The sequence below is a fragment of the Lactuca sativa genome, chromosome 9, assembly GCF_002870075.4.
Source record: "Lactuca sativa cultivar Salinas chromosome 9, Lsat_Salinas_v11, whole genome shotgun sequence".
Lineage (NCBI taxonomy): Eukaryota > Viridiplantae > Streptophyta > Magnoliopsida > Asterales > Asteraceae > Lactuca > Lactuca sativa.
Window position 1 is genome coordinate 119,800,967 of NC_056631.2, and position 17,478 is coordinate 119,818,444.

The following is a 17,478-nucleotide window of genomic DNA, read 5'->3' on the forward strand; positions in this document are numbered from 1 at the left end:
ATTGTACACTTAAAATGATCGGGGTGTAAGATTTGGGAGGTATTGGAGGTGCTACATGGTGCACGACGCGATAGTTTTAGATAAACTGTGTTTGGTTACTTGTTAGACGTCCCTCATTTACAAGGGGGCGGATTGCTGCTCCATAAAATGTTTCTTCATCAGATACGGTTGGACGTCATTTTACCCCCAGATGACATAAAACGGTTATATTTTAGAGTGGAGGATATAAAAATGGTTTATGGCCCGGAAGAATTTTGTTTTATAACCAGGTTTAATTTTGGCGTGTATCCCAAAATGATTGGCAAAAAAGTCTTAGAAAAAAAAAGCTAGTAGTAAAAAAAGATGTTTATTGCGTGAACGTTTATTTTCGAACCATACAAATAGTTCGGTGAAAATCTGTGACGTGAAAAGTTTTATTTTAAATAATTCATTCTTAGAAGCTATCGACGATGATGCAGTTAGACTCTGTCTTATATACGTTTTGTGTGAAGGATTTTTGGGAAAAGAAATAAATGACCGGTTGTCGCAGACTGGTTTTGTTTTTTGCCGAGAATTTGGATGTGTGGAACATGTATTTTTTGTTTACTTTGAAAGTTTCATATTATTAATGTCAATGTATATTATAATTAATATTTTTTTCGGCAGTTTTGCTTAGGGTAGCTATCTTTGGGAGTTTACCTATGACGACCTTGAGGATACGTGGAACAAGATATATAGATATTTTTCACTGCCGGAGCGCCTTCAAACTTTTAAATACTCCATTTCAGGATTTACGACTCCATTTAGGGTATACAAGTTTATTGTTATTTTAAATAAGATGTTATTGCTATGTTAGTTATTTTAATTTTTATTACTATAATTATGAAAATTGTAGATATGGCTATATGAGATGCTTCCAGCTGTTCGTGCTGGTGGATTTGCGTTAAGAAAAAACCGAGACACACCTCGGATGAAACGATGGAGTGGTACGAAAAAAATTGAAATGGGTTGATGTGAACAAGATTTTGATGGGTTTTGATCATTTTAATACTCCTATGGTGTACATGCAACCCTAAATGCTTTAGATCTATGTTTTCTCTAATATACATGCAAACTTTCAAAATTCCAAAGCATCATCCTAACTAGCATACAATGGAGTAACTATACTACAAAAATCTAGTTAGATGGCATACATTTTAGTGTAGTTGAAACCTTGAAGCTTTAAGAGCCTGGCACCAATAGTGTGAATGCCTCAAGTGGAACCACAAATCACCACTAACAAATGGAAGAACTTAAGAGGAGATAATATGCACTCAAAATCGGCTAGCACTCTTACAAGGACTCTAGGTTCCGATTTCATGAACCAAAGGGCTTCTTATATAGTGTGGCTACATTAGGGTTAAACCATGCAAACCCTAATGTGCATGACTTTCCACATTCCTCATGCTTCATGGGTTTAAACCTCCATGAAGTATCAATCGGTCACCACATGGGTTTAGCCCAGCATAAGGAATCATGGATCATTAGCCCACTTTATAAGAATGAATGATTTACACAATCAAACCCTATATATTTAATTAGTCTCTTTTGATCACAAAACTAATTCCAAATTAATTCTTGATCAATACTAATTAAATAATATGATTTCATATTAATATATTGGAACTTATAATATATTAATAATTCATAATTATCCTCTTCTCAAAAGTCCATCCTTCAAATTGTCCCGGGGAAGTGCAACCCAAATGGACCATACTACTCTCGGGTCCAGTACATACCAAATATAGTTATGGACTTAGACACCTTATCCAACAGATTTTTGAAATGACAAAGGTTTGTAAATATTATTTTAATTTAAAAAAAATTCTTATTACACTTTTATATGCATTTTTAATATGTTAAATTGTTTTAGGAGGGACGACGACCAAGAAATAACATGTCACCGAGTGATGATGAGATGACGTCTTCTTATTATATGTCATTTCAAAATTATGTATATGGTGAACGGAATTCAGTTCCATCCCCAGTACGGGACCATTTTAGGAGACAAGAAGCATCTTCGTCTAGTGTGTCTTCTAGTGGTCGCTCTCACAGTAAAGGTGGACCTAGTGGGAAACCAAGCTTAGAGGAAGTGTTGAAACGGCTACATGCACTAGAGCAATAGGTGTTTATGAACCGAGAACCTACTGAGGTGTTAGTAAAACAAGTGGATAATGAAAACATATGGAACAACATCAGCTTTGAGGAACCTGCAATATTCCAAACAATTTTGGTGAAATGGTTAGTTACACCCTACATTTTTTATATAATTTGTTAACATATTTGTAAATTTTTGTTAATATTTTATAGCTGAAAATGTAGGTTGTAGAAGATAAGTCGATGAATAAAAATAAAACTAGTGAAAATGTTTTTGGTGATATTAAAGACGACAAGGTTATTATATATTACAAATAAGATTTTAATTGCTAAATGTTAAAGCGCCTTTTGTTAATAATTATAATGTTTTAATTTTAATGTAGGAATTGGACGAGAGGATAGACAAAGCGAGGCGTAGTACGAATAAATTCGACGATGATGTGTTCGCTTTTAATGATAATGAACCTGAACAAGTTGCTATACTTACATTTATTTTTTTGTTTCTTAATAGATTCATACATTTTTTTTATTAAAGATTATATCCTATTAATTTAGGTGTTAGAGGAAGATGTAATAATTACAGTGACCGTAAATCATTTTGATGATCATGTTTTTTGATGGAAACAAAGTTACACCCGATAGACTTAGGGTTCGAATGAGGATTACTTGGTTCTTACTCATGCATATATTCATGTGTATGAGACCATCAAGTTAAATGATCCAATGTTTTGGACTCGTTTAACCAATATCTTCAACGCTGAAAAGCGAATGACTACAGCAACCCATCGTGCCGAACTAGATATCTTAGCGAAATGGTATGAAATGAAAACGAAAGGTCTATTATTTAACAATTTTTATACCAAATTGACGATGCCCGGTTAAATGCTACTGAAGGAAGTCATCTTGGAAGTTGCTAAGGAAGAATATTGTAACACCGTAAAAATTAAAACAATTTTTCACTTTTGAAAAACACATTTTTAATTAACAATTTGTTCATAAAACGTCATAACATCAAGTTTTCAAATCACAATGTCTCCCAAGATCAAAATACATCCAATTCCCATATGTGTGTACGAATCAAGCCGGTGCCTTCCCGCGGTCATCACTGGTACCTGAACACATAACACTGAACACTGTAAGCATAAGCTTAGTGAGTTTCCCCAAAATACCACGATAATCACATAATAGCCACTCGAGGCTGTAACTCTGTTGACCCTCTGGTCAATGTGTCTCAGTGGGGCCCTCCAGCCCCAACTCTCTGTGGGCCCTCTGGCCCTAGCTCTAGGGACCCGGAAGTCCCAACTCTATAACTCTGAATCATGCATATCACATATCACAATAAATCATAACACATAATAACATGCAATCACACTGGCATATAACTCTATAATACTCTGTCTCTTAACTCTGTTACCACACTAGGTAAAGTATAGTGAGAAGACTCACCTCGGGTTTCTCGGTAAATCATTTTGATGATCATGTTTTTGATGGAAACAAAGTTACACCCGATAGACTTAGGGTTCGAATGAGGATTACTTGGTTCTTAATCATGCATATATTCATGTGTATGAGACCATCAAGTTAAATGATCCAATGTTTTGGACTCGTTTAACCAATATCTTCAACGCTGAAAAGCGAATGACTACAGCAACCCATCGTGCCGAACTAGATATCTTAGCGAAATGGTATGAAATGAAAACGGAAGGTCTATTATTTAACGATTTTTATACCAAAATTGACGATGCCCGGTTAAATGCTACTGAAGGAGGTCATCTTAGAAGTTGCTAAGGAAGAATACTGTAACACCGTAAAAATTAAAACAATTTTTCACTTTTGAAAAACACATTTTTAATTAACAATTCGTTCACAAAACGTCATAACATCAAGTTTTCAAATCACAATGTCTCCCAAGATCAAAATACATCCAATTCCCATATGTGTGTACGAATCAAGCCGGCGCCTTCCCGCGGTCATCACTGGTACCTGAAACACATAACACTGAACACTGTAAGCATAAGCTTAGTGAGTTTGCCCAAAATACCACAATAATCACATAATAGCCACTCGAGGTTGTAACTCTGTTGACCCTCTGGTCAATGTGTCTCAGTGGGGCCCTCCAGCCCCAACTCTCTGTGGGCCCTCTGGCCCTAGCTCTAGGGACCCGGAAGTCCCAACTCTGTAACTCTGAATCATGCATATCACATATCACAATAAATCATAACACATAATAACATGCAATCACATTGGCATATAACTCTATAATACTCTGTCTCTTAACTCTGTTACCATACTAGGTAAAGTATAGTGAGAAGACTCACCTCGGGTTTCTCGGTAAATATCTGTCTCGGAATAAATGTGATCTAGCCTCCGCCTAATCACACAAAGTAATACACCCATAAATACAACTGAACTCAACCCTAAAGGTCAACAAGGTCAACGGTCAACTTTGACCGGACTCGGCGAGTGCACTAGGGCGACTCGGCGAGTCTATACGTGTCCACTGACTCCCTTGGATCCTCTCTTGACACGCCGAGTATTCCCCTAACTCGACGAGTTCCACCTGGCATGAATCGCAGGACCACCACGACTCAACTCGTCGAGTCTCAAGAACAACTCGGCGAGTTCAGGCTTGACTTAGCCCCACCCCTTGACTCTCCCTGACTCACTGAGTCGACCCCTCAACTCGGCAAGACCACTCGCTGAGTGGTTACTGGCAAACTTCATGCTACTCGTCGAGTCTGTTCTTCAGACTCGGCGAGTCCATGCCATGCATAAACTCAAACTCACTTCTGAGGTCAGATCTGTTCCATACAATCATAGATCTGGCCTCCCCAGGCATGATAATCATGTAAAGTCCAAACCTTGGTGCTCAAACAACAACTATTTGCTCATAAATGATGTTTTAGCCCCATATCTCAGAACTCTAGGTCAATACTCTCATGAACCCTCATAAAGCTTAAGGAATAAAACTTCTCTGGACCTCTATGGATCTCATCTCAAGCCTCATCACAAATAGGGACGAAATGGACATCAAATCTAACCAACAAAGGGGTCAAGAAACCCTAAACCCCCATGTTCAACATAACAACAGAAAAAGGGAGCCAAATATACCTCCAAGATGATGCTCTGAGCTCCAAAATCGAAAGATGTCCACCTCCCCTGCCTTCTATTAGCTAGAATCTCCTTTGCCTTGCCAAACAAAGCTTCAAGGGTCAACAATGGCCTCTTCTCTCTCCCAAAACGCTCAAATCTCTTTAGGGTTTCTCTCTAGGGGTTGGTGGCCGCAAATGACGGCCATAAGCCCCTTTAAATAGGTCTCAAACCCTGGAAATTAGGGTTTCATTAAACAGCATGGACTTGCTGAGTCCACTTTTGGACTCGCCGAGTCAAGACGCGAACCCGCGCCCAAAACCGCGATCCTACTCGCCGAGTCTCCTCATAATCCACCCAAAAAATACAAGAATAAATAATACCTAGAAATCCGTGGTGTTACAATTCTCCCCCACTAGAATTAGGCTTCGCCCTCAATGTCTCGCTCTGCAAATAACTCCGGATGCTGCTCACGCATCTCACTCTCCAGCTCCCAAGTCATCTCGGACCCCTTCCGATGTTGCCACTGAACCAAAACCAAAGGTACCTCCTTGTTCCTTAAAACCTTGATTTTCCTATCTCTGATTGCCACCGGTCTCTCAGCATAATTCAGGCTCGCATCCACCTGAATATCCTCTAATGGTACCACTGCCGACTCATCGGCTATACACTTCCGCAATTGCGACACGTGGAAAGTGTCGTGAATCTGACCCAACTCTGCTGGGAACTATAAACGATAGGCTACCCTGCCTACCCTCGCGACTATCCTGAATGGACCAATATATCGGGGCCCCAACTTGCCCCTCTTCCTGAATCGAATCACTCATTTCCAAGGAGAGACCTTCAGGAGCACAAGGTCGCCGACCTGAAACTCAAGCTCGGAACGACGTCTGTCCGCATAACTCTTCTGACGACTCATAGCGGTCAATAACCTCCGTCTGACCTACTGGATTTGCCATGTCGTCTGAAGCACGATCTCAGTACTACCCATAACACACTGCCCGACCTCTCCCCAGCAAATGGGAGTCCGACACCTCCTCCCATACAACAGCTCAAAGGGTGGCATACCAATGCTCGAATGATGGCTGTTGTTGTAGGAAAACTCTGCCAAGGGCAAATACATGTCCCAACTCCCCCTGAAATCCAACACACACGCCCAGAGTATATCCTCGAGCGTCTGAATTGTCCGCTCACTCTGTCCGTCAGTCTGGGGGTGATATACGGTACTAAAATGCAGCCTAGTACCCAACTCTTCATGAAACTTCTTCTAGAATCTGGAAGTGAAATGCACATCTCGGTGTGAGACAATCGAGATCGGAACTCCATGCCGTGATACCACTTCCCTTACGTACATCTCTACCAACTTCTATGCGGAAGAGCTCTCACTGATAGCAAGGAAGTGGGCGCTCTTTGTCAAGCTGTCCACAATCACCCAAATTGCATCGACTCCCCTAGCAGTCCTTGGCAATTTGGTGATAAAATCCATGGTAATCTATTCCCACTTCCATTTGGGAACCTCCAACGGCTGCAACTTACCATGCGGTCTCTGGTGCTCGGCCTTAACCCTACGGTAGGTTAAGCACCTCTCAACAAACCATGCGACATCCCTCTTCATACATGGCCACCAATACTCCCTTCTCAGGTCTAAATACATCTTGGTGGCCCCAGGATGGATCGAGAACTTCGACCGATGAGCCTCCTCCATCAAAATGGTACGCGTCCCTCCCACAAACGGTACCCAGATACGCCCCTGAAAAGTCATAAGCCCCCGGCCATCGGTAACGAACCCCGATACCAACCCAACAACTCGCTCTTTCTTCTGCATCTCAGGCTGCACAGCCTCAGCCTGTGCCCCACGAATGGTGTCCAACACCGAAGCTATCACGGTCAATCTCAAACATACATCTCGCAACGGGGTGCTCTCCGCCCTGCAGCTCAGTGCATCGGCTACAACAATAGCCTTGCCCAGGTGGTACAGGATCTCACAATCATAATCCTTGACCATGTCCAACCACCTCCTCTGTCGCATGTTTAGGTTGGGCTGATCCATCAAATACTTCAGGCTCTTGTGGTCCGTGTATATCGTACACCGAACCCCATACAGATAGTGACGCCAAATCTTGAAGGCGAACACCACTGCCCCCAACTCAAGATCGTGGGTGGGATACCTCGTCTCATGAGGCTTCAGCTGCCTCGATGCGTATGCCATCACATGCCCTCTCTGCATCAGTACTGCTCCCAACCCCAAGATCGATGCATCACAATACACCACAAAGTCCCCCATCCCCTCCGGGAGGGCTAACATGTTGGATTAGTGTCTAAGTCCATAACTATTTTGGTATGTACTTGACTCGATGGTGCATGGTCCTTTTGGGTTGCCTTCACCAATGACTTGATAGGATGAATTATGGAGAGAAAGGATTAAATATGATTTATTAATACACTATGGGAATAATATATTAAAGGAGAAATCATATTGTTTAATTAATATTAGTCAATAATTAATTGGTAATTAGTTTTGTGACTAAAAGAGATTAATTAAACTTAAGGGACTGGAATTGTAATTATAAGATAATTGCAATTTGGGCCATGGATTGCCTTTTATTATAGGGTGGACGAATTCTATGGGGGAAGCCCATATGAAATCGTCCAAGGCCTTAAGGAAAGGGATCCATGGGTTGCTTAGGGCTTAAGCATCCAAATTAGGGTTTCCTTGTTAGATAACCCTAATTGCCTCCTATATAAAGAGATCCTTTATGACCAAAAACGGGGCTAAGACTTGTTCTAGGGTTTCACACGTTTTTGGGCAGCCTCCATCCTCTCTCCTCTTCATCCTCTTGCTTATGGTGTTTGTGAACCATTAGAGGAGTGACACTTGTGACTCTAAGCCTTCCAAAGTCAATACAAGGAGATTTGGGATTGTTATTGCTACATAACAATCAAGGTAATATCTTAAACCCATTCTTATGTTAATATGATTACTTGAATGCTAGAATTAGGGTTTATAGTCTTGGATAACTTGCATGTACAATAGAGAAACCTAGATCCAAGCATTAGGGTTTATATGGGCACATAGGATGTTCTTAGGACCAAAACCCATCAGTGGTATCAGAGCCTAGATTGGTTTCTGTTGTATAGATGCTTTGTATGTTGAAAAATTCGATTTTTGTGTTTCTGGGGGCTGAACTCGCCGAGTTTTCCAGATGAACTCGTCGAGTTCATGCTAACTCGACGAGTCCATGCCTGAACTCGACGAGTCGGCTGGTCAAAGTGAGGGAAAACCGAGATTTCTTGTTGTTTTTGCTTAAGGATAGTTGCCTTATCATATTAGATCAATATTAATCCGATTTTTTGATATATATGAGTGTATTCTTGATCTAATTGAAGATATTTATCAATTAATAAAATATTTGTTTCCTTATGTGATAATTGATTAATTATTTTGATTAAATTGGTAAATTGTTTTGCAATAAATCATTAAATAAATCAAATATGGATAATTATGTGATTAAATGTTAATTAAGATTATTTGTTATTTGATCCTTGTGTTATGAAAAGTTTCATATTTTTCCCTTAGGTTTTATAGTTTAAATTTGAACCCAAAAGTTTTGTTGTTTTGAAATTTAAATAGTAGAAACCCTAATGTTTTGAAAAAGGTTTCAAAACTTGCCTTCAAGTTTTGGAATTTAAATTTTGATTAATTGTCTAATTTTGATGTATATTTAAATTCTAAACCCTAATGTTTTGAAATGTTTCAAAACTTGCCCTCAAGTTTTGGAATTTAAAAGTTGATTAAAAGTTTAATTTGGAATGTTAAATTCTAAAACTCTAGTATTGTTTTGAAAAAGTTCAAATTACACCCTTATGGTTTTATTAATTAATTAAGGTGTATAATTAAAAGAGGTTTAATAAATCCATAATGTTTTTGGTTTAAAATTTAATTGAATTAAAAGTATAATTGTTAAATTTGACCACCTAATATTTTAAAAGTGTAAAATACACCTTATACTATATATAGCATTAAAAGTCTAACATTATATATATATATATATATATATATATATGTATGAGTAAAAGTCAGTCTTACCGTTAGTAGGCCTCATTCACGAAGTTGGTCTATAAGGGGTGTTTAAGGAAATTGCCTATAAAATGGCGATTGAATGGGTATCCACTCTTACCCACCGCACTCTTGACTAGTGGAGGGTCGTTAGCCGAACGGGTAGGATAGGACTAAAACCTTCCATTATAAGTATAATGATATACAAAAGTAAATAAATGTTTTACAAATTCCCAATCTTAGTTACTTAGGCAAAAGTGAATTGATGCAATTCCATGAAATTACACTTTGTGCCCTTGCGAAGACGTTAGTGGAGCGTGTGTGGTTTACCGGCACACTAAATGGTTCTAAGCAAAGGTAGCAAAGGGTGACTCAATGTTTGTCATAGTTCGGTGGAGCGTGTGTGGTTTACCGGCACATCGAATAGGTGACTGTAACATGTGAGGGCACCATGTAAGTTTGCATGGTTATTCACACCCGCTTTGTGATCCTCGGCATCCCAGTCACAAACAAGAGGGGCATATCGAGATTTAAACATGCCATTGAAAGTTCAATGAATCTCAAAGGATCTAGGAGTTTTCATAGATTTAAAACTTAAATTTCTTTTTCGTTTTTCATGGTGGAAATTAGTGAATCGTCATTCACTTACCTTCAAATGTTCTGCAATTTGGGTTACGACATCCCTCTCCCGGGTTGTAGAATATTGTGTTGGGTCCTAGCCTTAGTATCTCATTTGGGTGATTTACTAAGGACTCAATCAATCAACTAACTTGAATTCGTTTTCTCCCGTTTTGTAGATGTCAAAGTTCGACAACTATGGTCTTCCCAAATCCCGTGGAACAAGCTTTCCACATGAAGATGATATTCCACGATTCGATCGACGAACGAGAGATCATGCTTCACTTCCTCCACCTCCTCCAATTATTCTCCCTAACCCACAAGTTCAAAGGCTTGAAAAGTTCAAGATCACTCAAGCCCTTTTGGCAAGTAAACATAAAGAAGGAAAGTCGGTGTGTGCACACATCCTATGGATGAAGTCACACATTGATAGGTTAAGAATGTTGGGATCTGTTGTCTGTGAGGAAATGGTTGTTGATTGGGTTCTTCAGTCACTTCCTAACTCATATAGTGAGTTCGTAAGAGAGTACTATATGATGAACAGCGACGTGACCCTCATAGATCTCACCTATATGCTTATTGATGCTGAATCAGCAATGGTTTGGCGCAATAGAAAAGCAAAGTTGATTGGTGAATCTGCCTTCAAGATCTCTATGGATATAGACAATGGCAACGAAATACTTGCTATGATCAAAAGGGTTTGATCATAAGAGAAAAGCAATGTCTGAAGCAGTTCCATGTCCTGTTCCAAAAGAGTCAATCTGCTTTTATTGCCAAGAGAAAGGGCATTGGAGACGAAGCTGCCCCATTTACCTAAGAGATCTAAGAGATGGGAGAGTCGAAACGTATGGCTCTAATATAGGTAAAATCCATTAACTAACTCTTTTAAGCTTCTATTCTAGATTCTTGTGATAAGATTACAATTGATGTTTTGAAGGATCGAAGAAAAAAAAAGAAAGCTTAAGGGAAGAAGTGAGCAGAATCTAACCGTGAAGGAATGGATTTCGATCGCATTTCTCGAAGATTAGATTCTTGAGCTAATACTTAGAGTTAGAATTAGATTGCTAAGAAAGATGTATTAGCATAGTTTTTCAATGAATTGCATTGTAAGAACAAAATTTTTCCGCAATAAAATAAATTTTGATTTTACATTATCCTTGTAATGGTGTATATGAAAAATTGGTGTTTGAATGTTTCTATTATTAGCAATAATGGATTTGGTTCTTATTTATGTTATTTATGGAAATTCGAGAGTTTACCAAATAGGGAGAGTTTCTCATCGCCCAAGTTTCAATTGGACAGAAACTTGGAATCATGCAACTTGGTTGCACGATGAATGAGAAATTTCTTATTTGGAAATTAGACTAATTTATTGACAAAGCGTCAAGTGAAGGACTAGGAGATCGAGCACACAAAGTTGCTTGTTGATCAAGCCCACCATAAGAGTAACAATGATATTCTTCATGATTCACTAAAGGTTTAGTAAATATGAATATACTTACAAGATTACGTGTAATTATGAATTGATTGAAAAAGTTTAAATCAATAGCAAAACGAATAAGAAGAATCAAGTAGGCAGAAAGATAAGAGTTTCTCCATTCTAAGAAGAAGGGAGAGTAGCTTTTATGCTTTATGATAGGTCTTAATGATTAAGAACCATATCTCAGTTGATCCTCTAAGTGAGTCTTAGTACAATTGTATGTTTAAGAAGAGGAATCAAGGATTAAAGAAATGGTTAAATCAAGAAGTCAATCATACTTCGTTCCAATAACAAGTCTTAAAGTTAAGATTGTGACATTGAGTGAAAAGTATTAAAAAGGTTTGTAACATTCATCAAATGTGGAAAGTTTTGATGTCTTGGATAAGACAAAGACCAACTAGGACCAATTTATGAAGAGTTCTGATAAAAGCTACACTAACTCTTGAATATTTGTTTAGAAATGTTTTGACAAGAGAATCTTATATGTCAAGGAGTCAGTGGGAGTCTTAATGGTCTTGAAAGGTTTCAAGAACAAATCAAATAAACCTTATCGATCATCACTAGCACACGAATTGAGGTTTACAACCTATCGTGTTGACATTATTTTGTTTCTGTGCCAATCCAATCGAGTTAATTATGCATGTGAGTCCTATGAGTTCTCATTTGAATGCATAAAAGGCAAGGACCTTGATCAATGGAAAGTACATTGATAAGAAAAGGTGAGCTGCTTAACTACTTAGAAGACATGGTGGGCAGCTGTGCTACCATAAGGCAAGAAATCAAGATTAAGAAAGTTCAGTCCATATGAGTTTGAATTTGTCGTAAACTTTGGTTTTGACAAATTCACATGGATAGGAACACATACATCATTTAAATCTAAGTGTCATAAGATTTCCTCCTTCATGAAAATGATTGTGAGGAAATGCTTTCACAAAGAAAGATTTTAAGAAGATAGTGATTGTAAAATTGCATTCTCAAAATTATGGTTACGGTATCCCTTTCCATGATTTGAATTATGAGGTTTGGCAATTAGTCTTAATTGTTTAGACACACATATGAAGTATCTAAGGCAAAGGTGTATAAGTTTAAGAGGCCTTGATAAAAGATTATCAAAGCATTAAGTATTAGAAACATGGACTTAAGAAATTCAATAAGTATTGTTTTTCTGAAAGTTAGGCTGTTTCTGAATACATGTCAAAGCTAGGGGGAGCATAAATGTTATGTTTATAATAATCATCATGATAGTGGGAGCATAAATGTTATGATTGCATGATTATTAAGGCAAGTATTGCAAGTTAGCAATATTAATTATAGAAAACAAGAGTTATACCTTGTAAAGTCGTAAGGGTTGTAAATTTGTTTTGCTATAATTAAGGGAGAGAATATTATGCTTCATTTCAAATCTAAAGGATTAGGTTGAGATATGTTAATAAATTTAGTCAAGGGTACATAGTGTGTTCTTAAAATTTCGATTATGATTACGGCATTCCTCTTCACAATTCGAATTTTCAGAACATAGCAAATAAAACATTATGCGTCGTGTCCCATACACTTCGGGTATAGGATCGATTGCAAATGCTTTAATGTTTGACCATTCTAAAATTTTCCAAATGTCGAGCGCATTTAGAGGGAAAAGGGACTATAATTAGTTTTGACTAAAATAGTTAAACAACTATCAAAGAACAATCCAAAGTTTGACGAGGATTGGTCGCTTGTGAGTAGTTTGAAGCATGGTATTGGATGGACCATATCGACATTATTATGAATAGAAAAGATTCTATTAAGAATGAGTTGTCATATGGAAATTATGGAAATGTTTCCATATTGGATGGACCATATCGACATCATTACAAATAGATAAGATTCTATTAAGAATGAGTTGTCATATGGAAAATATGGAAACGTGTCCATATTGAGAATTGGATATTGAAAATCTATGACTAGATTAGAAACTTTTATGCAAAGGATGTTCAAAGGAATGTACTTTGAGTGAGAGACATCATATCTAAGGAATTGTCTTGTAACAATCTCCAATAGAGAACTTTGTAATATCATTGGCAATAGTCTTAGTGACTTTGGTGCAGTGACATTACGAAAGGATCATTGCATAAAATGTTAGAATCTAACATATTTTATAAGTGACAAGAATTTGATATTCTCACACTTATGAAAAAGTATTTGGAGTTGTGAAACGAGAATGATTGGAAGTGTGTTCAATTTGATCTATTTCACAAAGTAAGAACCATAGATAAACATTGTGTGCATGCTAAGAGCATGGGACAAGTGCAATAATTCAAGTAAGAAGTTGATTACCTGAAACGACAAATAATGAGTAATCGATATGATGATAAATAGAAGGAGTTTTATTTATACTCAAAGGTTTGAGGCCATATGGGATTAGTATTATTCTTGTGTTTCACTTTGCATGTTTTGACTTCCAGAATAATTGAATTTATTAAGAATAATCGAATTATTCGAACGGGCAACAGTCGTTCATATGTTGGAAGTAGATTTGAATGAAGACTGTCGTGAATTGGTGTGTGGATTGTCTAAAAGAGTATTAGACATAAGCAAATGTTTGCTGCAACGTTCATGAGTGCTTATGAATATGATTTGAGCATTGGATTAAACCCAACACTCGGATCACTCCATGGATTGTGTCACGAGTGATTGGTGAGACGATAACATCTTATATTCTTGAAACTGAGATGTGTGAGTTGTATCTTGCAAATCGGTTGCACATTGATAATATGTAAACGCACTAGTAACTTGGTGTTATAAAACATATTGTTGTGTGTAATTCGGTGAGTGAGTGCAAGCAAGCATTGTATCAAAGTTTATCCGTTCCTTTTATCCAAAGTAGGATAAAAGAGATATCTTTGGGCCCCTCGATGATTTAGTGATGACAAACGTAAATGCTCGGCCGGGCTAGGGCTAATTTGATTTGTTCAATTAGTCAGTCGTCATAAATCGGGAATCGAGATATAGTGCAAAGAGAATGATTTGAAATCATATCTTATATGATATCTAGAATGGAGGAATATATGATCCCTTATCTAAGGACACGCGTATCTGATATGATCAGAGTTGACAGCGGCTTTGGAAAGCTATGATTGCAGATCAGGATCTGAAGTCATACGCATAATAGTTATTAGACTTCTCCAAGTGGGAGACTGTTGGATTAGTGTCTAAGTCCATAACTATTTTGGTATGTACTTGACTCGATGGTGCATGGTCCTTTTGGGTTGCCTTCACCAAAGCAACTTGATAGGATGAATTATGGAGAGAAAAGATTAAATATGATTTATTAATATATTATGGGAATAATATATTAAAGGAGAAATCATATTGTTTAATTAATATTAGTCAATAATTAATTGGTAATTAGTTTTGTGACTAAAAGAGATTAATTAAACTTAAGGGATTGGAATTGTAATTATAAGATAATTGCAATTTGGGCCATGGATTGCCTTTTATTATAAGGTGGACGAATTCTATGGGGGAAGCCCATATGAAATCGTCCAAGGCCTTAACGAAAGGGATCCATGGGTTGCTTAGGGATTAAGCATCCAAATTAGGGTTTCCTTGTTAGATAACCCTAATTGCCTCCTATATAAAGCGATACCTTATGACCAAAAACGAGGATAAGACTTGTTCTAGGGTTTCACACGTTTTGGGCAGCCTCCATCCTCTCTCCTCTTCATCCTCTTGCTTATGGTGTTTGTGAACCATTAGAGGAGTGACACTTGTGACTCTAAGCCTTCCAAAGTCAATACAAGGAGATTTGGGATTGTTATTGCTACATAACAATTAAGGTAATATCTTAAACCCATTCTTATGTTAATATGATTACTTGAATGCTAGAATTAAGGTTTATAGTCTTGGATAACTTGCATGTACAATAGAGAAACCTAGATCCAAGCATTAGGGTTTGTATGAGCACATAAGATGTTCTTAGGACCAAAACCCATCATAACACTGGGGCTTCACATAGCCTCTGGCGAAGCATCTCAAAGGAGGTCTGCTGCTCTGGTCCCCATGAAAAAGCGACACCCTTCCGGGTTAACCTGGTGAGTAGCTCGGCGATCTTGGAGAAATCCTCGATAAATCTCTGATAATAGCTTGCCAACCCCAAGAAACTCCTGATCTCGGACGGTGACCTCGGCACCTCCCAACTCATCACTGCCTCCACTTTGGCCGGGTCGACCAAAATCCCCTTCTGGTTAACGAGGTGCCCTAGGAACTGGACCTCTCGCAACCAGAAATCACACTTGGAGAATTTGGCGTAAAGCCTCTCCGATCTCAGAACTCCGAGGATCTCCCTCAAATGCTCCTCATGCTGCTCTCTGGATCTTGAATACACCAAAATATCGTCGATGAACGCGATCACCGACCGATCCAACATCGGCCTGCACACTCTGTTCATGAGATCCATGAACACTGCCATGGCATTGGTGAGTCCGAAAGGCATCACCACAAACTCATAATGCCCATAACGAGTCTTGAACGTTGTCTTATGGATGTCCTCATCTCGCACCCTTACCTGATGATAACCCGACCTCAAATCGATCTTAGAGAACCAAGATGCTCTCTGCAACTGATCGAACAAATCATCGATCCTCGGCAACGGGTAACGGTTCTTGACCGTCAGCTTGTTCAACTCCCGGTAATCAATGCACATCCGGTGTGAACCATCCTTCTTCTTGACAAAAAGGATAGGCGCTCCCCACGACGAGCTGCTCGGCCGAATAAACCCCTTCCCCAACAGCTCCTGAAGCTGTGAGGATAACTCTTGCATCTCTGGAGGTGAAAGGCGATAGGGCACCTTGGCAATAGGCGCGGCCCCCGGAACCAAATCGATACTGAACTCCACTTGCCTCAAAGGAGGCACACCCGACAACTCCTCTAGAAATACATCCGGGAACTCACGCACTATCGAAACCTCCTCAACTGACCTCGGTCTCCCTGAATCAACCCGCGTATCCATGACATACGCCACAAAGCCCTTACAGCCCTGCTGTAGACACTGCCTCACCCTAGTGGCCGAACAAAAAGCTGACCCAGAACGTGTACCCTCACTGTACACCGTAAGAACTCCCCCACTAGGGTCTCGTATGGTCACCAACTGTCGCTCGTAGTCGATAACCGCACCAAATCTACTCAACCAGTCTATGCCCACAATGACACAGACATCACCCATCGCAATAGGAATCAAATCAATCGAGAACTCAACACCGAAAATCTCAAATACGCACCCACGGACCACCTCCGTGGCATATATCACTCTCTCGTCAGCTATGGAAACTCTCAGAGGCCGACTCAACGCCTCACGACTAACACTGATATACTGACTAAAAGCCAGAGATACAAAAGACCGACTCGCACCCGAGTCAAATAACACCAAGGCAGGTACAGAATTCACAAGAAAAGTACCTACGCATAACATAATATAAGCACAATATCTCAACGTCAAAATAAATACATGAAAGAATACATACCAGCCAAAACATCGGGCGCTGCACAGACCTCCTCCGCGGTCAACTGAAAGGCTCTCCCTCGTGCCCTCGGCGCCTCGGCCTTCATTGGCCGACTCTCGGTAGCTCTGATGGCGGCAGGGGCAGATCCCGGTGCTGATCCCCATAACTGCGGACACTCTGCCTTCCGGTGTCCGGTCTGGTTGCAGTGAAAACATACTGCAAACCCCTTGGGGTAGTCCTAGGCCATATGCCCCTCCTTGCCACATTTGTAGCAAGACCCTGCTCTGCACACTCCGTCGTGGCTCTTGCCGCACTTGCCACAAGTGCGGCCCCTCTGGTTCCCTGATCTCGAATCGGCAGGATTGGCCCGCTTAGCTACCAGCTGGGACTGCACCGGTCGCCGATCCCTCCCCTGAGACTCAGCCTCCTCCCTAGCCTGAGTCTCCAGCTCTATCTCCCTCTTCTGGGCATTTGTCTGAAGCTCAGCAAATGTCCGGTACGTCAAGTTCGCCACGAACTCACGTATGTCCCTCTTCAGAATGCTCAAATATCGACTCATACGTGCCTGGTCGGAGGACACATGCTCTGGGCAGAACATCGCCCGCTCATGAAACATCCTCGTGATCACAGTAACAGACTCA

General features: G+C 39.5%; 1 protein-coding gene across 1 annotated transcript in view; it reads left to right on the forward strand.

Moving 5' to 3' along the window:
- The window catches only part of LOC111915563 (uncharacterized), a 72,886-nt gene extending 71,895 nt beyond the window's left edge, over window positions 1-991 (forward strand). The window contains exon 2 of the mRNA XM_023911214.1: window positions 875-991. Within this exon, the coding sequence (XP_023766982.1) occupies window positions 875-991 (117 nt within the window). The remainder of the gene's footprint in view (window positions 1-874) is intronic.
- The last annotated feature ends 16,487 nt before the right edge of the window (window positions 992-17,478 follow it).